The sequence below is a fragment of the Anolis carolinensis genome, chromosome 4 (assembly GCF_035594765.1).
Source record: "Anolis carolinensis isolate JA03-04 chromosome 4, rAnoCar3.1.pri, whole genome shotgun sequence".
Lineage (NCBI taxonomy): Eukaryota > Metazoa > Chordata > Lepidosauria > Squamata > Dactyloidae > Anolis > Anolis carolinensis.
In genome coordinates, this window is record NC_085844.1 from 17196381 (window position 1) to 17220242 (window position 23862).

A 23862-nucleotide genomic window follows, 5' to 3' on the forward strand; every position below is an offset into this window, starting at 1 on the left:
GACAACGTCGGCTCTTCAGCTTAGAAATGGAGATGAGCACCAACCCCCAGAGTCAGACATGACTGGACTTAACGTCAGGGGGAAATCTTTACCCTTTACTTTGTATTCTCAGATTGCAAACAGAGTCTGGAAATTGCTGCCAAAATCAGCATCATAGAAAAATTGGCAAAAAAACTCTGCTGGCTTGGATTAAAATCCAATTAACTCTTCCCCTTGATCCAGAACTTACCCAGGAAGTCATCCGAAGACAGCCTTTCGAAGTCCCACACTTGAAGCACCAGCTCTGCTGGGATTTTGCGCTCTGTTTTATCCAAGGAAAAGATATTCTCCCTCTTGGAGACCACCATTTGCTTCTCAGCTGGGAGGTAATGGAATGGGAACACAAAGCGCCAGTTGAAGTTTCCTTCTCCGGTCAATGAGTTGTAATGAACATCTGTCTCCTGCTTATCATCTTCAAGGCCTTTCAACCACCTGTTGAAAAGCACCAAAGGATCAGATGGTGTTGGAAAGGGGACCTATGATAGGTAAACTGATCCTATCTCTCTTACAAGACAAATCACTATATCTATGCCTCAAACCAGAGTTTAAGGGAGAAATTGGAGCACAGTCAGTCTTCTAGGTTAGGGATGCAGGGTTCATGTGAAAGTGGAAAAAAACGTAAATAAAAATACTATTTTAAACCTGAGGGAACACTTCCCCTTATATTGCATTTACAATAGCTTAAGTTTTCCTGGAATTTCATGACAAACAGCAACATAAAAAACACCAAATAGGTTTGCAGCCCTGATAAAAAACACCCCTGAGTATAAATAGTTATTACACTGTAAAGTGTCTTCACAACTACAGGAATGAAATTATGTTTGCCTCTATTGCTTTGCTGCTTAGCACGTTTTGAAAAAGGTAACAAATTTTAAAACTAAAATGAGCATCTGAGCCTATATGACCGGTCCATCCCTGACTATAAAATGCTCTTTATAATGAAATAAAAGATGGTGTGGTTTGGAGGAGGAAACCGTTTTATGCAATAGCTACATGTCAGAATTTAATCATTCAACAGTTTTGTTATCACTCCTGGCACGGCTTAGATTTTACTACAACTGCAGAATGTAAGTAGTAGCAGACAAATTATGAGAACATGTTTCAAATTACAGCAAAATTGATCTTCAAACAGAGCTGTTCTCTACAAAGTAGGGCATATTGCCAACTTACGAGATACATATTCATCTTTAAATGGATTGTATGATGCAAAGTAATGTTCCATAATGAATGTTAGGAATGTTACCAAATTAGAGGATGGGCAGATAAACTCTGCTGGCCTCTAGTTTAAATCCAGGGGCTCATTCCCATTACACAATTACAGTCCTAAGGTTTATATTTCAGAATGCTTTTGTCCAAATACCTCAGATTCTAACTAATCTTCACAGTTAAACAAGGTCAACCTGGTTAGTACTTAGATGAGAAACAATCAATTAATAACAGGTGTTACAGGCTTCAGAGGAAGCAACTAGCAAAACCACCCTGCAAATCCCTTGCCTAATTAAACCCTATGAAATTCATGGGCCCACCATAAGTTGACAGGTGACTATAAGGCACATATTTACATGTTTCATACAGGGAGCTCTACCTGCCTCCCCAAACCACAAAGTTCAACAGGATGCAGCCTCAGGAATTAAAGTAAAACCATAGAACTGTAATTGTACAAAGGAAGGCTTATTAAAAATTCAACAAAGCCTTTCAAATGTCTCGATCATTTTAAGTATCAGAAACCAAAGTGATGTACAATGAAATATACAAAAACATGACAGGAAACAAATTAAAAAAAACAATGGCTTGACATAAGAGGGTAATTTTAACCATCTGTTGGAAGCTCATTAAGATGGAAGGTTACTGTCATGACTAACTTTTCAATAATTTTAAAGCATAGGTTCATTGTCATTTTTACTCAGCATTCACACACATGTACATGCATTCATGTTCATGCATCCAAATATTTCCATGTCCTTTCTCCCTCCTTGGAAAAGCACCTGCTTAGGCCAGGCCCTGCTTCCCTGCAGCCTGCCAACACATCGTTCCAAAACTCCTAAAATGCCAAAATGCCAAAACTTCTTCTTTCCTTAAGAACAATCTCAAGGATCAGACCCCTGTTTTCCATACAGCAGAACCTGACTCCCTGCAACATAAAATGACTCCAAAATTGTATTCTTTTCTCTTCCCAGGAGCTCAATCAATCAATCAAAAAAAAAATTATGGTTCAAAGACCCAATTTGCTCAGTGGTATAGGTGCACAAATGCAAACAGCCAGGAGCTGACACAGTATTTCTGGAAAGGCTTAGAATCACAGAATCATAGAGCTGGAAGACTCTATGGACCATCCTCAAGGGCCATCCAGTCCAACCCCCTGCTATGGAAGAACATTTAATTCAAGCTCTCCCAGCAGATGTCCATTCAACTTAGGTTGAAAAGCAAGATAGAATTGCATAGTGTCCCACTTTCCCCCCAATTGATGAGGCAACAGACCCACTGTTTTGCTCCCCTGCCTGCCCCAAACCCATCTATATATATAAAAGGGTAATGAAATTTCGGCCTAGGACAAAACAACAAAACTACACATCCCAGAAACACTAAACTTGGCAGCACAACCCCTCATCCATGCCTCTACGTTCATACAACAAAAAGAAAAGAAAAATAAAGTCATAATTAGGAGAGGAATAATTGTTTTTAACCAATTGCTGTCAGTTAGAAGGCTAAGCTCCGCCCACTTGGTCTCCTAGCAACCCACTCAGCCCAGGACACAGGCAGAGTTAGGCCTCACTTAGGCCTCTTCCACACTCCCTATAAAATACAGATTATCAGATTTGAACTGGATTATATGGCAGTGCAGACTCAAAGCCCTTCCACACAGCTATATAACCCATTTATAATCTTATATTATCTGCTTTGCACTGGATTATCTTGACTCCACACTGCCATATAATCCACTTCAGTGTGCATTTTATACAGCTGTGCAGAAGATACCTCATATAATCCAGTTCTAAGCAGATAATATAAGATACTTTATTTCCCATACCACCATACTTCGCCACAGCAACGCGTGGCCGGGCACACCTAGTCTTAGATAAATTAATTAAAAGAACAGTAACTCACACACTTTCTATATATTGAGCTTATGTATAAACTGGTCATGTCTAACTTCAGATTTCTGTTTTTTCACTCTTGGCAATGCAGGTCCTCATCTTCCCTGATTGCCAGTCCTGTGCCTGTTTAATTCTAGTCAGGGACCAACTTCCCGATGCGCCACAATGCCATGGCCACAGACTTGTCATCCATATTCACACAGAGGACTTGTTTAATACTACGGTGACTAATTTCTGATGGATGGCTGAGGTCATAAATTAATTCACCTGTCAATGAATAAATGGAGAGATTCACACACCGTGCCTGGGTCAACTTACCCTTTTACATAGATGTCGCTTGATTTTTGTCCTGTGAAGATATTCTCATCTTCCAAAATGACATCTTCAGTATTCCAGATGATTACTCTGAGTTCATAACTGAGTGGGGTTGGTAAGAGGGTTAGGAAAGAAGAAGAAAAAGGCCCCAAAATGAAATAAGATGTTACATTGGCAACATGTTGCAAGGTAATTTGTAGCCAAAGCTTTCAGGTTGCATTTGTGGAGACAAATTACAATACTACATTACATAAACATAATAAAAAATAAGTAGATTTTAGGAAACTGGAGCCATGTAATTTTTCTTTTTGATGTTTACAGTATATATAATGAATGCCTGAATCCTTCATAGTTTGTTTATGTGATGAAATGACTCAGGATATATCTATAGTGCAAGCATATATTCATTTCTAACTATTATAATGGTCCTACCATTATTGCTTGTGCAATGCTTCTGAAAAGTGTGTGAGATTTCCATAACTTTCTACATGTTCTTGAATTCCAGCTTCTATTATCTCTAACCACTGGCCACGCTGGCTGGGGTTGGAGTCCAAAAGGTAGTCTAGAAGGTTAAATGTTCTCCACTTGTGTTGTGAAACATCTTTGCACATTTTTCAAACTTAAGGTTTATGGCATTTGCTTAAAAGATGGCATCACATTTAAATGAGGTTGAGTCAATATTGGGTAAGGAAAAAATAATATTCTCTGTAGTCTCTCTGCCTGACTAGTCATTTTGATGACATTATTATTTCTGAGTTGCTGTGAGTTTTCCGGGCTGCATGAGCATGTTTCAGAATGTGATGTCTCATGGGCCTTGTAGTCCCGTTCCTAGTACTATGTTGGCAGACGAAGAGGAAAACATGGGATTTACACCGTTTCAGCCAGAAACGGAGCCCCTGCACCTGCAGGCTGTTTGCCCTCAAGAATCCAGCCAAACAAGCCTTGGGCAGAATTCTCCCCCGTTTTCTCGAAAGGACAATTATAATAGAGATAGAGGGGCGAGGGAGGCTAATCGCCACTCTCTCAGAATCGCTGCCAGACAATTAGATGATTAAGCCTGTTTCCCTTGGGAAATTCTAAGGAGTCATGCATCTGGACACAGTTTGGGTTTCACTTCTTGTTCTCCAGGGAAAGTGTTTCTTGGCGGGAAAACAAGATCCTATATAGGTGTTTTACCGCAAGGAGATCCTTGCGGAGTCAATTCGTCAGCTTGAGGAGTGAGATCGTGTGTGGACTACGCAACTCCAGTTCCTTGTTTCCAGGACCAAGTTCCAAGCCTGCCTTGTTCCCCGGACCTCGCCACGGACCTTGTTCTTGCTTCTTGTTGCCTCGTATCAAGTCTTGTTTGCCAAGAATCTAGTTTGTTTTCCAGCCTTGTTGTCAAGCTCCAATGGACTAAAGGACCTTGTCATTTCCCCACACTTTGCTCGGCAAAGTGTGTGTTTCGGTTATTGGATTATAACTTTGGACCTTAATATCTCCTATTGGACATTATTTTCCTGGACTATATTTGACCTTTCCTGAAAGGTCTATTTCTGAACTTTATTCTTCACTTGTTTTTATTGACTTTATATATTCCTTTAATAAAGATATTAGATTCTGGTCTCTGCGCATGGTTATTGGTGCTCTGCAGCCTGGGTCCTGACACAGAAGCTGCTTGCTGCCTGAGGGAATCCTTTGTTGGGAGGTGTTAGCTGGCCCTGATTGTTTCCTGCCTGGATTTCCCCTGTTTTCTGAGTGTTGTTCTTTATTTACTGTGCTGATTTTAGAGTCTTTTAATACTGATAGCCAGATTTTGTTCATTTTCATGGTTTCTTCCTTTCTGTTGAAATTGTCCACATGCTTGTGGAGTTCAGTGGCTTCTCTGTATAGTCTGACATGGTGGTTGTTAGAGTGGTCCAGCATTTCTGTGTTCTCAAATAATATGCTCTGTCCAGCTTGTCTTCTTTTTTGGTGTTTTCCTCCAGATGCAGCTGTGATGAGGGATAAATTCTAGGTCCTTTGCAGGAAGAATTGTCCTCATTAATGTATTCACCTTCAATTGCATTACTAGGCTCCTGACGGGTGCTTGATTAATCAAGATCACCTGTCTAAAAACATTACTCATACTGTAAACAGGATTTATTTTTTCTCAGTGTACCCAAAGCTGATTGGCTAATTGGTATCATGCTGTCATGCTCCTACTTATGTCATTCCTGATTAGTTGAGACAAGGAATGAAAAAGGAACTTTAACCAGGAAGGAAAAATGTGCCAAAGCATCCTCAAAAAAGGCAACAAACAGGACTGAAAGAAATTAATAATCTTAAGCACCTCTTACCCCAAGTACTAATTTCACTTCTTAAAACAAGAAAATATTTAGGTCACATGATAACATTTTACAAGTTGGGCTGGGAGTTTGATTTTTTTTTCTAATTTAACTTCTAATGCTATGAATCAAAGTTATGTATTTCTGTGGTTGGTATCTATTAAATATATAGATGTATTACTAGAAAACAGATTAATTTATAGCTTACATTAAAAACAAATTAAAGACCATAAAAGTGGTTCCTTAGAGCTTTTCATAATTCCTCAAAGACCAAGGCACAATTTATATATATATATACACACACACACACACACACACACACACACACACACATATACATATATTGGAAAAGCTGTCCTCAGACTGAAAATAATGGATATATTAAGTTTTCCTTCAAATTAATCCAGATTAAAAGATTGCTGTCTGAGGTCCTCTCTAAGCTAATTTTAAATGGGCCTTGAAATTTCCTTGGTTTTTATATCTGTATTCTCTGTAGTCTCTCTGCCCGACTAGTCATTTTGATGATGTTATTATTTCTGAGTTGCTGTGAGTTTTCCGGGCTGCATGAGCATGTTCCAGAAGCTGCTTGTTGCCTGAGGGAATCCTTTGTTGGGAGGTGTTAGCTGGCCCCTATTTTCTGAGTGTTGTTTTTTATTTACTGTTCTGATTTCAGAGTTTTATAATACTGGTAGGCAGATTTTGTTCATTTTCATGGTTTCCTCCTTTCTGTTGAAATTGTCCACATGCTTGTGGATTTCAATGGCTTCTCTGTGTAGTTTGACATGGTTGTTGTTAGAGTGGTCCAACATTTCTGTGTTTTTCCAATATACCTCACAACCTCTGAGGATGCCTGTCATAGATGTGGGCAAAACGTCAGGAGAGAATGCTTCTGGAACATGGCCATACAACCCAGAAAACTCACAGCAACCCAGAAATATTCATTCTTGCTCTTTTAAACAGTTCTTTCAGATTTGTGTGAAACAAACCCCTCTGCAGTATCTGTTGAATCAGATAGGAAAGAGGAATAAAATATGTTCAACGTCAGCTTTCAGACATCCGTGCGTGATATGCCTGATTTCAAAAATTATTGCAGGAGGTAGTTGCCTTTGTTATTAAGTGAATGCTTCATTTCCTCCCACCAGCCTTCGTAAAGTCATTATTTAAGTGACCTTTTATACTGGGATGCGCTCACATTTTAACATTGTTTTTTGATGAACAGACTGTGGGAGGTGCTTTTAAAAGACGCTGCACTTGTGCTTTTAAATTTAGAAAAGCTCATGTGGGAAATGCAAATCGCCTTGTGATTAACCACATGCAGTTTATTAGCTGGAAGTCAACAAATGCATATATAAATTTCATCCAAGGAGTGGGAAAGAGAACGTGCAACTATTTACCCTTTGGGTTTTCTGGGTGAAATGTCGACAGGTGGCCCTGGGAGAGGCATGTCCTTGGGAAACATGTCCACCCACATCTGCACACGACCCTTTGGGAAAGAAGACACACAGAATGGGGCTCAACTTAGTTTCAGAAATAATAGCATCAATTATTAGCCTCCCTACAGTTACTCTACAGGGGAGCAGATTTAGTCTGAAAATTAGAAGGAACTTCTAGATGAGGCAAACCAGCCCTCCAGGTGTTTTGGACTTTAACTCCCACAATTCCTAACAGCTGGAAGGCCAACATTTGCCTATGCCTGGTCTAGACAATAAGAGCAGTATGGCAATTATCTAGAAAGGCGATGAGTCTCCTTCTCTGGACGTATTCAAAAAGAGGTTGGGAAGCTATTGCTAAAGTTGCTTTAGCTGGAGATCCTTCACTGAGCAGTAAATTGGACTTCATGGTCCAAAAGGTCCCTTGCAAATCCATGATTTTATGGCTCTAGGACTATATCCCCTTCCATGAGCTGGTTCGGAGTCCTTTCCATGCATAGAAGGAGCCTTATCATTCATGGAAACTGGGGTACTAACTCAGAACCAAAAAGTGCAAAAGAAGACAGCTATTTGATTACATGTCCACGTATTAACTCAGGTTGAGACCTAAATCAAGTTGCTCGTTTCAACTCTTGTAAACCCACTGAAGCAATAGCTGAAATAGTAAATTGAGATTGGCAATGAGATCACTGTTATTGCTGTGTGCCTTCAAGTCATTTCTGACTTATAGCAACCCTAAGGTGAACCTATCATTGGGTTTTCTTGGCAAGATTTCTTCAGAATAAGTTTGCCACTGAGTTCCTTGTAGGGAATGTGGCTTGCCCAAGGTCACGCAGTGGCCTCCCATGGCTGAGTGGAGATTAGATTTAAGCCCTAGTTAAAGCTTCTATGATTGAAACAGAAATACAATACATTTAATTCTTGTGGGAACACACTACTTTGGTGAATACTGTCTACCTGCTTAGCCTGCTCTAGGTACTAACTGTGAAAGAACAATTTCCGGAACTTCTTATAGTCTTTAAACTGGATTTGGAGAGAACATAGATCTTCAAATAGTGGATGCTTCAAATAATAAAAGGTAGGTCTTTCAATAGAAGAATGTCCTCTATAAAGTAGGATGCAAGTCCAAACCAAGGACAGGGAAGAATTCATGTCTTGGCTTTTATGGGGGAAAGTAAGATGTGTGAAGAGAAAAAGATCATGTGCCACTAAGATGATCTTCAGGGTTTCCTTTTTCCCATTTTTCTCTGCTGGAGCATTTACCTGTTCCATGCCAGGCTTATCTTTATGGTAGAGAGGCCGTGTCTCAATGTGTTCAGGTACCAGTTTACAACCAACCCCTGGGATATCTTTCCAGGAACGTAAGACTTTCAGCGCAAGATGTTCATATGACTCTACTGGCTCCTCTGCAAGGAAGAGAAAAGAGAGTGCAACGTTGTCATAGATGGGTTGCCACATAATGGGACTATTTTATGTATTTGTGTCAGTTCAGAAAGAGGCTTATTAAAATCTGCATGAGCATGTCCATCTGTCTAGACCAGGCGTGGGCAAACTTTGACCCTCCAGGTGTTTTGGACTTCAAACACCTGGAGGGCCAAAGTTTGCCCATGCCTGGTCTAGAGTGCTTGGATTGTGTCCCCCTGCATGGCAGAATGGGGTTTGATTGGATGGTCCCTGGAAGTCTCTTCCAACACTAGGAGACTACGATTCTATAAAGATTATCCCAAAGAAATTGCGCAACAAAGATTACATACCAATCTATGAAAATGCCCAGGGAGCAATAAGTAAGTTCATGAAAAGATGTAATGTGATATATACAATATCATTCAAGAAATATACAGTGCCAACAAGCAATCAAAATCCATGGATATAATTATGTATGAATATCATTTGCTAAAACTGGAAGTGCATCCAGGTGTACATATGATTAGGGATGTAATCTATGCATGCTGCAGTATTTTGACTGAGATGCACACATCTTATATCCATTAAAAGCTTCATCTCCACCAATATTATCATGCAGCAGTGAGTGTTAACACCTTTTTAATGTAATTAGAGTTGGACTGAGGACACAGCCTATCAAGACTGCTAAGTGAGTCATTATCTTCCTTTTTAATGCTTCCATCCGTGCTCCTCCATAATCATTTACTCAGATACTCCTTAATGCTATTTACAACCTTAATGAAAAGCTCAGCAGCTGCTATCTTGAGGTTTTAAACCTCAGCAATATAAACACTGCTTTGGTTTTGGTTTAGTAAATGTTTGAAGTTTAGAAAGTTTTATAATTGCACTGAGAGAAGGACCTCTGGTCACCAGGAGCATTTGCTATCAACTCACTGAAATGTCACCGATGTTTACTGAAAAATGTAAAGTGATTCACAATGTCAACATGCAATGAAGTGTCATATCCCAAGAGACCTTATCTAATTGTAGTTTTCCATGTTTTGCAGAATATATCAGCCATATCTCAGAGCTGGGTAGAATTTTCACTTAATAAACAATATGGTTCCCATCTCAACCCAGATACTACATGAAACAAAATTCTCCTCCTCCATTAAATAATTATTTTGCCCACTCTTCATCATAGGGGACAGACTTGAAATCAGATATTTCATCCCAACACATTATCCTTGGGAAAACAGGGTCTCATTCAGTGTTCGGCATCATTCAGTGTTCAGCATCAAGGTCAAGAGCAGCACCAGATAACTATACAATCTGAGAGTACTTTAAGATAAATAAACAAATAAATCTGAAAATCCCAGATTTATTCTTGTACAGGCCGATCTTATTTTGGAAGCTATATTCTCATTCTGAAACATTCCCTGAAAAATCCCAGCATTATTAAGGCATGGATGTTTCATTCTTGCTCCTCAAGTTAATTTAAATTAACTCTGCATTTTCCAAAATGAAATTTATCTCTACTTGGCTGTTTGTATTCTCCCAGAACGAAGTAATAAATACAGCAATTGGTTTCAGGACACAGATTCAACATAGATCAAGCAAGGGAAACAAAATGATCCTAATGTTTAACTTGACTCGGTGGAAATGGGTGAAGGAATGGTTGCTTGCCTGTAATTGTGTTTCTTTGTGTGGTCATCCGTGAAATTCGCACTTACGGTGCTCACTGTGTAGGCGCAGAAAGTACCATAAGTGCAACTTTCACAGAGACCATGAAGAAGAAAACCAATTTCTGAAATGTTGCACGAGTCTAAATGTGAAACATGATGAGTGAGAAGGAGAACAAGTGTGGGAAAGTGAAAGATTCTTGGGGTATTTTGAGAAAAACTTTGGATACAGATTTAGGAATCTGCAGGTCATAAAAAGGCAATAAGAACTGTAAATACTTAATACTTCCAGGGACTTTCCCATCTTCGGGATGAGACCTGTAATGTTATGGAATCTGCTATCTTCTATCTGAATGTTAGAGTAGTCTCGATAAATAATGAATTTTAAATTATGTGAAATCATTTTTGGAAATATTTCTGTTAACCTTATTCAAATATAAGGCTAAATATTGAAATACTATAATTACAGTAACTGGTGAGCTAAATCTACCTCTTAAAGCCAGATGGACATGTGGTCCTATAGGTGTTTGTTTGCCTACATTTCCTATCCGCATTAACCAACATAGGTTGGATCTACACTGTTCTATATTCCAGAATCTGATCCCAGATTATCTGCTTTGAACTGGATTATATGAGTCTACACTGCCAGATAATCTCAGATATCAGATAATCTGGAATCAGATAATGGCAATAAATGCAGTGCTTTACAGGGTGATGAATATATTGATGGCATAGATACAGTATATGCTGTTGGTACTAAAGATGCTATTGACACTCCCCTGCCCCTTTCTATATACACATGTATGCATTTATGTTTGTACATATATATTCACAGCATACTTACCATTTTCATCTTCCTGGAATACTGTCTGCCCAGTAAAGACTTTATCCCCAATTTGTATCTTTCCAGGTTGCATGTAGGGCCCATTCAATTTGTTATCTTTGCAGAGCTTGGTTAGGATTTCTGTTGGCTTGGTGGCATCTCTCCAGGCATTATATCCTTCACTGGGAATTACAGGAGATGGCTTAGCATGGATGGATGAATATTCCTTATGGTGTTTGTGAAATACTAATGTTCCTTTCAGACTGGAGTGACTCAAAATGTCTACTATTGAGTTAAATTTGATTCTGATAAGATCTATGCCACCAGCATAGCTTTATCTAGCATCTACTGGTCTAGAAGTCTCTTAAAATTATGTGTACTGTTAATTTAATGGTTACTTATAGATTGTACCCACTCACATTTAATATTGATTCATATTGAAATAGAAACTTACATTTCGTATTGACTCTGCAACCCACAGGTAGCTCGATGCCGGCTGTAGAAACGGTTTTCCAAATCGATTTTGGTTTCTCCAATAAGATCATCTGAACCAATCAAGTCATAGTCATAGATCAGGACTGAAAGCAGGGACTCCTTCGGGAAAGTGGCCTGAATCTCAAACGACCTGATGGATAAAATGATGTCACTTGAATCATTATTTAGGCTGCAGTTCTGAACATACTTACTTCCAAATAGGTCCCACTGAAATCAATTATTTTTAAATAGAGTTAGCTATGACTGAAATATTACAAGTAATTAAGATGTTTCCAAATGAGCTTCAGTGTTTAACCCAAAACATCATCCCTGGGAGAAATTTCCCTGATGTCTCGGCATAACTATGATTAACAAAAGTCAGATTCAGATGGAGATGGTATATAGATGCTTCCAGGGAAAAGTAAAAGAAATATGGCTTTTTTATAGTTTTGTACATCAGTTCAACACTTTTCTTGGTGTCTGAAGTCAAATAAATGTATGCAGCCATCCTATTTTGCATATTATTTTGATGAGATGAGATACTCATAACCTTGAGGAAATAATTTGGATTTGTTTTCCCATTAACACATTTACAATGAATATCTCTCACAGTCCAGCACTCATTGCAGAAAACATAGCGGCACGTAACTTCATGCGACAAGTCTCAACAAAAACATACATTTCTCTTTTTTAAATGCTGTGATGATATTTATTTATTATTTTATTTGTATTTGTATCCCGCCCTTCTTACCCAATAGGGGACTCAGGGCGGCTTACAATAAAAGCATATATATATAAATAATACAGTACATTTCAAATCAATTAAAATTAAATTACGTTAGGCATTCATAAAAATACACATATAAATATACAATTGGCGTGTTTCGAGTCTAAAAAACTGGGTCTGTCTTTGAGTTCTAAAACACATAGTAGTAGTTGATGCTGCTATTACAGTAGAGTCTCACTTATCCAACATAAACGGGCCGGCAGAACGTTGGATAAGCGAATATGTTGGATAATAAGGAGGGATTAAGGAGAAACCTATTAAAAACCAAATTAGGTTATGATTTTACAAATTAAGCACCAAAACATCATGTTATACAACAAATTTGATAGAAGAAGTAGTTCAATACGAGTAATGCTACATAGTAATTACTGTATTTACGAATTTAGCACCAAAATATCATGATGTATTAAAAGCGTTGACTACAAAAAAGCATTGGATAATCCAGAACGTTGGATAAGCAAATGTTGGATAAGTGAGACTCTACTGTATATCCTTCAAGGACAGGGATGGGGAACATATACTTCTCCTTATGTTGTTGCACTGCAGTTCCCATCAAGGTAGCCAAGTTCAGGCTTGGAAGATGGGATCTGCAGAGAGTGATCATCCCACTGTAGCATTTCCACCACTAACCATCATTTATAGAAATCCCACTCAAATCCCCACTGCCGGCCTAGAGTTATTATCGCCACTCAGATTCTCAATGGATCCACTTTGGCTAGATTAGTATGCTACAACTCCAGTATCCATGGGTTTGGTATTCATGATTTCATCTACCTACATCAGATAAAATATATATTCTCTAGGAATTTTCTAGGTCTTCCAAGTGATTATATGTTATGCTTCTGATGGAAGTTAGCACAAAGGTGCACTAGCAATTTCCTAGGGCAGTGGTTCTCAACCTGTGGGTCCCCAGGTGTTTTGGTCTACAACTCCCAGAAATCCAAGCCAGTTTACCACTTATTAGGATTTCTGGGAGTTGAAGGCCAAAACATCTGGGGACCCACAGGTTGAGAACCACTGTCCTAGGGGATTTATCTCTGTAGGAATTTTGTAGGTCCTCCACACATAGCCTAGAATTTCTCTCAAAGGGTTTATCTCTCTTTCAATTAGAGCCTCCACTTCATCTTCCAAAACCCTCATCCTATCCAACACTCTCATCTTCATTATCACAATATCATCCCAGCAGCATCTCCCACATTCACTCACTCAATATGCAAAATCCATATGCAAAATGCACTCAACATTTGACACCTGTCACTCAATCTTCAGGCATGGTCTTAGCCATACTTAACTGTCTTGCACCATATATATACCTCAAACAATTTATGGCAAGGCAACAACATCTGGATAGTCACAGAGTTGCCCTGTATTGCCCTAGATAGTGGTAGGAATCCTTATGGCAATTATTATTGCTCAAGTCATAGTCATGACCAATTTTGTTGCATTTCTTAAACACTGTTAGTTTAATAAGCATCTTGAATCCCGTATAGATCAGTTTGCTTATATAAATATTTTCTGCAGACTACCTAGGATGAATCCTGAATGAAGGATGTCCTCCCTGGGGATCTTATTATGCTGGAGTTCCTGCATTCATATCTTCACCAGTAAATGGAATTAAAAAGCCAGGCATGCATTAACATTTTTTTCCATTTGGGGACATTAATTTGGAAATGTGGCTATGATATATGCTTCCTTATATTACTGAAAACACACCCAAGCCATGTTTCCTACCTATCTGGACCCTTGTTCCAATTCCAACTTTTAATACATTTATCTAATTTATATGTCAAGGAAGTTATGCAGCAAATATGATTGAAGAATATTAATACTGCACTCAGATTGACAAATTACTGCCTTGGCCATTAGCATTTGGGTTGAATAGTACAGTGGGAAAAAGGAATATTCCTGGTTCCCTACAAAATATCCACATTTCAGATATCTTGCTACATAGAGACGAAGTAGCAAAAACTAATTCCAGGCGATGCCTGAAGAGTATGAAAGCTGAATAAATTGCAATTAGAGGATGTGACACATTGTCAAGGTTTAATCAGCATTTTTAATAACATCTAAACAGACATGCATCAATGTTTAACAAATGTACTTTGTCCTGAATAATGGCAAGACAGACCAATTGATCATGCATGGAACATCACACAAATATCATTATACTGACCTTCCAAAAATTGGATTTAGCTGCTTGGGAATATAATTGTCTCGGTCTTTAATTTCTGTTTTCCCCAGTCTAAGTACAATGTAAGGGTCAGATTTGCCATCTGGATCTGCTGGACTCAGATTAAAAGCCTGTAGAAGCAGAAAACATAACTATTTAATAAGTGATGTAACTATTTAATAAGTATGTTAAAGCGCTGAGCTGCTGAACTTGCAGACCGAAAGGTCCCAGGTTCAAGTCCTGGGAGCGGAATGAGCGCCCGCTGTTAGCCCCAGCTCCTGCCAACCTAGCAGTTCGAAAACATGCAAATGTGAGTAGATCAATAGGTACGACTCCGGTGGGAAGGTAATGACGCTCCATACAGTCATGCTGGCCACATGACCTTGGAGGTGTCTACGGACAATGCCGGCTCTTCAGCTTAGAAATGGAGATGAGCACCAACCCCCAGAGTCGGTCACGGCTGGACTTAACATCAGGGGAAAACCTTTACCTTTACTAAGTGATAAACCCTTCCATTCAATATGGGGGACAAAAAACCCAGGACCTGAGAGCAGGTTCACATACAGACCAGTTGGTCCCGGGATTTCTGTCTGCAACATCCAAACTTGCTGCTTTGTTATAGGATTTTGAAGCCCACAAGATGGTCACAGCGGGGTGTCTACCAGAAATTTTGGAAGTTTTTAAAAATTTTAAATGTGCAGGTGTGAATATGCACATCGTTTGTACAAGTTTTAAAAATCCTGTACAACGTTAAAAATCCCATATTTTCCTACTGTAGGGACATACAGATTTGAATATCCGTATTTTCCAGCCAGAACCAGGATATTCCCGTAACTGAAAATCTCGCGTTTTTAGTGATTTGTAGCGATTCCTCCCATCTTTTCAGGGGATGTTGTTTGACCACCCTCCATTTTGAACTGGGAGCTCCTGCAATAAAGATACTGTGTGGATGGGCCTTCAGGTTGGTTTCCAGTACAATTAATATAGGCTGGGAAGAGGAAACACACATAGTATATTCTTCCTCTCCTTTGTTTTATCCAAAAAATACTCAGCCTTGCTGGCCATCTCTCTAAAAGAGATAACGAAATAGCAAATGATTCAGTTCAGAATATATGGAGAATGAAGATGTGCACCATTTTTATCTTTCCTGTTCTATTTGCATTTTCATTCTATATACAACCATTATGTTAAAATTTCAGCAGAAAGAGGAGGAAGAAGGACATTTTCAATTTCTTTCCCTCATTTCAACAGTAATATTCAAAATGGCACTTTGATTTCAATTGTGAGCATTAGATAACTCATTTTGGGCTGAAAGATTTCACTGCTTCACTTCTTTGTAATCTTTGAGCTGATTCTTATGTAAGGAATCATTTTTAAAAGGAATCCTGAATTATGTAGAAAGCTGCCATAGGGAATATACTTACTGCGACAATATATACTCTGATTAGAACTTTTACAGAGTGATTTGGAGGCAAGCCCTGGAGAATCCTCAGTTGGTTTCCATCTCCTGAGCAGCAATCTTCGGGACTTTTGTATATGCAGAAGCAGCCCTATTAGTATACAGAATGCATATAGTTACTAGCACCAATCCCAGATAAGAAAATGAAGGAAAACATTATGCATGCCCTTATCTCAAAAAGGAGTTGCATTCTATATATTAGACATCTGTTTCATTTCCTGGAAATGATTATATTGTCTAGTATTGCAAAGGCGTTCGACAATATGTTCAGTTTTCTAACAACTAAAATACTGCATTAATTGGGTCAGTTCAAAGGCACAGAGAAGTTGTACAAATCCTCAAGCATGTTGGCAGTTCTCATACTAAATTAACTGAAGTATTTTCAGATTAAAACCCTGTTGCCACATATCATGACTTAACAACACTAGGTATTTTGGTGTTGCAAATCTTATAATGCCTTACCATGGACTATACTGGGAATCATGTCTGATTATCAAACAAAAAACATCTGGAATTGCCCACTCCCTATAGTGTGCATTTGCATGCTAAGTTGACTGATAGCATTTCGCAAGATATTTTTACTCAGAAGCAGTTTTTGCAGCTCTTTCCTATGAAATATATCCAACAGCACCAGGTATTTACTGATATCATCTCATCCTAGTACATCCTAGTACAAGGTTAAACTCTTGTGCCAGCTGAACTGCTGACCTGAAGGCTGGGTTGCTGACCTGAAAGTTGCCAGTTTGAATCCACAAGACAGGGTGAGCTCCCATCTGTCAGCTCTAGCTTGTGGGCACATGAGAGAAACTTCCCAGCTAACACATCCGGGCATCCCCTGGGCAACATCTCTGTAGATGGCCAATTTTCTCACACCAGAAGTGACTTGCAGTATGTGCCCTAGTACTAACTAGGGCTGACTTTGCTTAGCTTCCAAAATCAGATTGGATCTGGTGCCTTTTATTAGGCCACCCTTCTTTAGATCTATCCATTCACTAGAACAATAATTGATGACACCAAAGCCTATGCCTAATAAATGGGCAACAAACCAGTTTTATTTCCCATTTGGATTTTAGTTGAAAGTGAATGAGCCTGCCCAAACTATTTCACATTATCTATAAGGTGCTAGTATCAGACTAACAGAGAAGTCTGTGAATGTGGATGTGAAAGAGGAATGAGGACCTCCAGCGACCAGCTTCCCCAGTTTTACCTCCTTTTCTACCAACTCTAATTCTTCAAATAGATGGATGAAATATCAAGAGACCTATACTATTTTTATTTTCCTTGATTTCTTCCATTAGTCTTTATATTTGATTATGCACAGCCTATTATAAGTAAAGACATTTATATATTTTACTAAGACTAAGCTTACTCTTTTGTATTTTGGATCCAGTGTGTGGGATGTGTGGGACTGGATGTTGTTCAGCTTCTGCCTTGCTAATTTGTAGTGAAATTCATTACTTTTCCTCACATTTTCCAAACAATGAAGACTGTCAATGAAGAATTCTAGTTGCAAATAGTTAATCTGCAACATATAGGTAACCATGCACTTCCCCACAAAGTATGCACACAAAATAAAACAGTAATGTGAATTTCCATGTAATACCTTAGAGTATTTAAACCACATTTAGCAGTACCTTAAATTTCCCTATTATCCTGTCCTCATAACTGCTGTGATCTTCATCTGTAGCTTTGCCCCGGAAGAGTTCAAATGTTTTCACCCAGTCTTCAAAATTATGAAATTCACTCTCCAGGTCTCCATCATAGACCTTTGGGGAAAAAATGACCATAACAATAATATTGCATAATCTCCAAAGAACTAGTTTGCACCAATAAAAACATAAGCAGAACATAAATTCTATTCATTAACTAACACAAATGAGTGGAAGCTACTATAATATTTTCTGCAAGCTCAATTAACATGGGTATGAGTTATACAATGCCATAGCAGTGCTGTAACAACCTAGCACAACAACACAAAGAAAGCTCAGTGAACAAAGCATCTACAACTGGGCATTATGTACACCTAAGAGGTGTATAAATGTCTTTGTAATGCCATCCTCAAGCTGTTTTGTTACACGGACCAGTAGCTGGATAGATCATTTACATTAACAGAAGTTGACAAGAAAGAGTAACTTGAGGTTACTATGTTTGTGCCCCTTGAAAGCCTAAGGAAATTTGACTCATATTCCACGTTACACACAAAACATTAAACTGATAAATTTTGTCTAATCTAGGTATTCTTTCATCCGGCTGTTCACATAATTTCTTCTATGTCTTCTCTTCTCATGCTTTTAAAAATGAATGCTATCAAAGAGACAACTCAACACAATGAGAAACTGTTTTCCTTTGCAATTAAACAACAAAGTAATTATGTGATTTTAAAGAATAGCTAGTTTTGATTGGAATAATATTTCAAGGACTCCATCCTACTTCATATGATGCCCAGTTTGGCATGCACTGACATTGCATTTAATGACGTGAACTAGATTTCATGAAAGCGTTTTAGTATTTAAAGTACACAAAACTCTCAGAAGAATACCACACTTTCGCCACTCACTGGGAACATTGTGCTTAATACCCTTCATCTACAGTTCCTTAAGCACTTGTGATTCTCTGAACCAGATTTCCAAATTAGCAGAAAAATCAAAGCTATCAGATTTGAAATCAGTAAAATTCTACCTCCATGGTGGCTAGATTTGCAGGCGCTAGTTTCACCGCCTTCTTGAGCAATTTATCTTTCTTCTTTTTGTCTGGCTCATCATCAATGCTTAATGCCACGTGGCCAGAAGTCTCCTTTGCTGTAAACATGAAAGGATGGGTTTAATAGTTTAATAATAGCTACATCAAAGAACAAATCGCAAGGCTTTATGACAAGCCTTACTGTCACACTCCCAAGGAGATTTCCAATATGGAAATTGAAAAATTCTAGCAGTTTTAATTACCTCTATCAACAATTTTTTTTAAAAAGATAACACAGTTCAATGAAATATTCTTGATTTTTACGCCTGTTTCTGGGATTATTTGAGGCGCTGATTCAGAAAGTTATATTGGATAGATCACATCTGCTCTAATTTCTTAGATATGGTTATCATGGTTTTCTGTATCTCAAAAACTAGAGCTGATAGGGCAAAATTGGTGCCATTTTTGGAATCAGCAGGCCAAATATACCCAAAAACAGAGCCAGCATTTGTGGTACTAAAACGTGTGTTGGTCAGTGTAATAAATCTTGCCTATTCAAGACTAAGGAGCTTATTGCATGAGGCAGATAAATCACAATTGCAGCACAACACAAATAAACTGTTAATTGCCTTCTTTTAGAACAGAAACGTCTTCCAACAATCTCCCATCAGGAGAGCAACAGAAGAGGAATAATATAGTGTGATAAGTCCTAATGTTATCCTGCTGTAATTGCAATGGGCTTGCCTTGTGTGATAAGGTCCTAAGCCACTCCAAAACACATTGGATTGAGGCAGGAAAACATTCTCGTTGGGAAGATCAGTTTCTTTTTCAGTAACTGTGAGTCACAGCTAAACTTAGAAGTTATGTCTGGCTATTCCTGCGCACTATGGTCAACTTTGTTCTCTCAGTTAGTCTATTAAGGTGCTACTACAAAATCCCTTTGCATACTGATATTCTGGGACAACATAGCAATGTTGTTCAATCATAAGATACATTCCTTGTGAGCATGAATAGCAGGAGGGGTATATCAAATACTTTAGTGCCCCCTGATAACTCATTCTTGAAACATAATCTTCTGACACTGAATATCAGCAAGGCAGAAGGATAACAGAACCACAGAACTGGAAGGAAACACAAGGGCCAACTAGTCCATCTTAAAGCAATCCTGAAAAAGGACCATCCAATCTCGGCTTAAAAAAAAAACTAAAAAAAAACGCCTCAAGGTTCTCTGAAGCATAAGGGTAGTTTTCTCATATTTCACTCTTTTTAAAATGTAAACCGATATTAATATATTTACATAGTGCCTAATTAGCTGGTGTTGCTTCTAGACAGAGCTGGAACAGGCCTTCACTCAAGATAGCATAAGCTTGGAATGTTAGTTTAAAAGAGTAAATTACTCACTGCCGCTGGGAAGTGATATGCTAATGTTGTTCCTTAAAATAGCTATTTCTTGCACTGCTTGTTGTTATTAAATATTAAATATTCTTTCAAAATTGTTGCCTTCTTAAAATGTACTCAAAAGGCCCAAAAGGATTCACTCAAATGAGCCCCAAAAGCAACATTTCAGGAGGAATAAGTAAACATGAATTGTAATTCCTTCCCGAAAAATAATAAGGCTGCCAGTTATGCCTTTTTTGCAAACTGTGGTGCATGACCAGTTCATAATAATTCCTGTGTGCATCTCCCAATTCACACAGGCTATGTATTAGTTTGCTTCTTCTTCTTTTTAAGACAGAAAGTAAGATCTTATCTGAAGCTGGCAGAATATAAAATCCCAAAAACACACTTACAAGAGGCCAGCTAGGAGGCAGAGTAGGAAAGCCTCCCAGAGCATCCCAATGGCTAATTGTTGGGCATTGGGGCTGGGGATCTGGAGCATTATCTTTGTGCTATTTGGCTAAACTATTGTACAAAGATGGATTAGATGCATCCTTGTATAATATCAGAAAAAGAAGTTACAGTAGTGTAAATCCCAGTTGTATTGATATAAGAACATAGAAAGTACAACCCATGAGCCTATGGTCCATCAAATTTACTTTAGTGACCCCAAAAACACTCGGAATCCTCCTTTTAAATTTTAAGTACAGTATTTATGGCAATTTTCACTCCTGTCTCAAGCTCAGACCCACCTAAATGTATTAAAACTTGCCAAAAGTTATCCCCAGATATTCTGATCCCTCCGGCCCCACCCCCAAAAAATACCTCATGTTTGGATATATACCAGTCAAAGTGGTGACCAAAAGGAATATCTCATATCAGTTCTGGTAATAATTTTGACTGAATTATAGCCGAAACCAGAGATATTTTTCTGCATCTCTGGACAGGTGCAGCCTGTGGGAAGATTGTGGGATCAACCCTTGGCACTAGGGTAAAGATAAAAGAGGACTCGAGACAGAAATATCATTACTATTTGCACACACTGAGATGTATCATGCAAAAATATGACCCACTAGGAAAGAAAATAATGCTGTACAAAGTAGACGTTAGTAGGAAAAATAGGGGGACCACACTAGAGATGGATAGATCCCATCAAGAAAACTGCAACTTGCAAGGTCTAAATGTGACTATTGACAGGATGACATGAAGATCTTTCATTCATAAGGCCGCTATAAGTCTAAATGTCAACTTTGTGAAGATTTGTAAAAGAGGTACCATGATGTGGTGAGTTGACTGGAAAGGGCGTGTGTCGACAGCTGATTGGCTGAGTTAGTTAGGAGCCAGAATTCCAATTGGCTGCTGTCTCTAGCTTGGTGCTGAGACAGTTTTAACTGCCACTTTCATCTCAGAGAGGGAAGAGAGAAGCGGACTGGAAACAGGTCAGTGTGATGTCCCCTGAACCCTTGGGCCGTGATCCTGCCTCCATTATGGACCAAAGTGACGAGGAAATGGGGTTTGTGCCGATTCAGCAAGACTCTGCCTCTTTCCAGATGCTCCCTATTGACAATTCTAGCCTACAGCTCATTAAAAAGGCCCTTGAACCGGAGCCTTCTCCCACCAGTTCCCCTCCCTTTGATAGACGGATGTTTTGGGAAATTAGTAGGTTTGAGAAAGCTGGCAGAAGAAGGAGCGCGCGATTAGCAGCTAGAGAATCTGCTGATTAACCTGTTTTCCCCTGAGAATTCTCAGGGAGGATCGCATCTGGATGAAGATGTTGTTTTAGCTCTTTTCCCTTGGGAAAAGAGCATTTGAACACCTGCTCTGTGGAAAGATTTGAAGTTCCTTAAAAGTTCTGTGCGCTGGCTAGCCAGCGCGGAGTCAACGTGTCAGTTGAAGGATTAACTTCACTTCCAGCCAAGTGTGGACCGCGTTTGGATCCACTACCTTCCAGCCTAGCTGTGCCATGCCTAGCCGTGTTTCCGTGCTTTGCCTAGCCGTGTTTCCTTGCCTTGCCGTGCCGTGAATCCAGCCTTGTCTTCAATTTCTTGCTTTTGAACTCTAGTAAAAGACTTGGATGTTTCCCCACTCAAACTGCCTGGAAGTTTGAGTGCGTTTTGGTTTTTTGGATTACAAACTTTAAACTCTAATATTAGACATTGGACAATATATTACTGGACTATATTTGACCTTTCCTAAAAGGTCTATTGATGAACTTTATCTTCTGCTTGTTTTTGTTTTATTTCTTCAATTCTTTAATAAAGATATTAGATTGTTTATTGGCCTCAGTGTATTGGTTTCCAGTGCTCTCGCAGCCAGGGGTGTCACAGTCAGGGAGGAAATGGCTGCCATACTCTCCAAAGCCTGATTATTTATAAGGCAAATGAGGCATATTTAAAGACTGTTTAAAGGGATTGCTTATTCCCTATGTTCTCTGTTTGAATTCAGAAAGACTGCTATATATATTGTTGCCCTTTTGAACTGAAGTAAAGATATTGTTACGTGTTATACAAGCCTGAGTGAAATTTTATTATACTGCAGAGTTTATCTTGATTCAGAAACTATGGTAAACCTTCTATTTATTTCTACAACCCCCAACAAACTTGAAGCCAGTTAACAACATAAATTTTCATACACATCACTTAATTAGAAGGAAAGGGCTTGAGGAAATGGTGGACTCTATGACATGGTAGCAGCTGAGCACCAAAATCCTATTTCGGATGGAAAGCAGAAATATCTTAAAAACAGAGACACAACATTGTTAAAGGGGTCCTCAGCTAGGTTACCCAGGCATTTCACTCATGCAAATTGGCTGCATAATTAGATTTCCAGCAAGCTCAACTGCACCAGTGATTTTAATAATTAAAATTCCACTCACTTGGAGCTTACAGTCTCATAATAAATTAGTTCATATATTTCCAGCATTCACCAAATTGTGGGATACTATCTGTGTATATGTATTTGAGCACCAAGCAACAGCATAAAGGTCAAATTATGTCATTGCTTAACCTGTAAATGTAGAAGGATAATTGTTTTCGGATGCCTCCTTCTAATCACGAAAACCTCCACAAAATTGTTTTCACAAATAAAAATAGCCTTTCTGTTTGCTAAAAGGGATATTTAGAATGCTGTTTACAATAAATTAGGGGGAAAACAGACTTTGCATGAATAGCTTCTCTAGGTAATGGGCCTTCCTTATTACTCTTGAAAGGCAATAAAAATGCAAAGATTTACTCACTGTTTCCAGGTTTTCCATCACTGAAGTCAAGCACCTTTGCCTTTCAAAATAGATAAAAATATAAATGGAGAATTACAAAGTTATAATTCAACCATGACTGCTTCAGTTTTGTGCATGTAATTATAATATTTCTGTTCTACCTTTGCAAACTTATGTCTGCAAAGTTGTTCACAAATTAGAAAATTAAAACAATAAAATATTAATCAGAGTTAGAAATGACTTCTGAAATTGGAAACAATAAATCTCAGCATAAAAGATTGCTTACATTCAGTGAAACGCAGCCTGGAATAATCAGGTCCTAAAGACCCTTATGGAAAACAGTAGGGTGTCCTGCATATATCCCAGACCATTTTTCTAAATGTCTGAAATTTCTGAAAGGCAGTTATTACTATTTTATGGAATACCATTAGCTCTGCACATTCATAATTAATTAAACATTCTCAGCGGGAAAAGAAAAAAGGAACGAAAGAGACTGGCCAGACAGGGAATCCTGAGGCATAATAAAGGGATGTGAAGTGTTATCCTTGGTTGACAAGTGTACAGAAACACATACGCACAAACATAGATGTGTGTAGGAGGCAAAATGTTATGGCATGCAATGTGCACAG

The 23862-nt window shown here is 38.6% G+C and overlaps 1 protein-coding gene across 1 annotated transcript in view; it reads right to left on the bottom strand.

Annotated features, from left to right (window-relative positions):
- The window catches only part of fer1l6 (fer-1 like family member 6), a 125737-nt gene that overhangs the window by 8996 nt on the left and 92879 nt on the right, over positions 1–23862 (bottom strand). The window contains exons 28-38 of the mRNA XM_062979329.1: positions 23255–23294; positions 18643–18761; positions 17598–17729; positions 15929–16054; positions 14508–14635; positions 11528–11698; positions 11095–11255; positions 8449–8591; positions 7150–7238; positions 3453–3551; positions 230–471 (exon numbers count right to left, since the gene is read on the bottom strand). Coding sequence (XP_062835399.1) covers positions 230–471; positions 3453–3551; positions 7150–7238; positions 8449–8591; positions 11095–11255; positions 11528–11698; positions 14508–14635; positions 15929–16054; positions 17598–17729; positions 18643–18761; positions 23255–23294 — 1450 coding nt within the window. The remainder of the gene's footprint in view (positions 1–229; positions 472–3452; positions 3552–7149; positions 7239–8448; positions 8592–11094; positions 11256–11527; positions 11699–14507; positions 14636–15928; positions 16055–17597; positions 17730–18642; positions 18762–23254; positions 23295–23862) is intronic.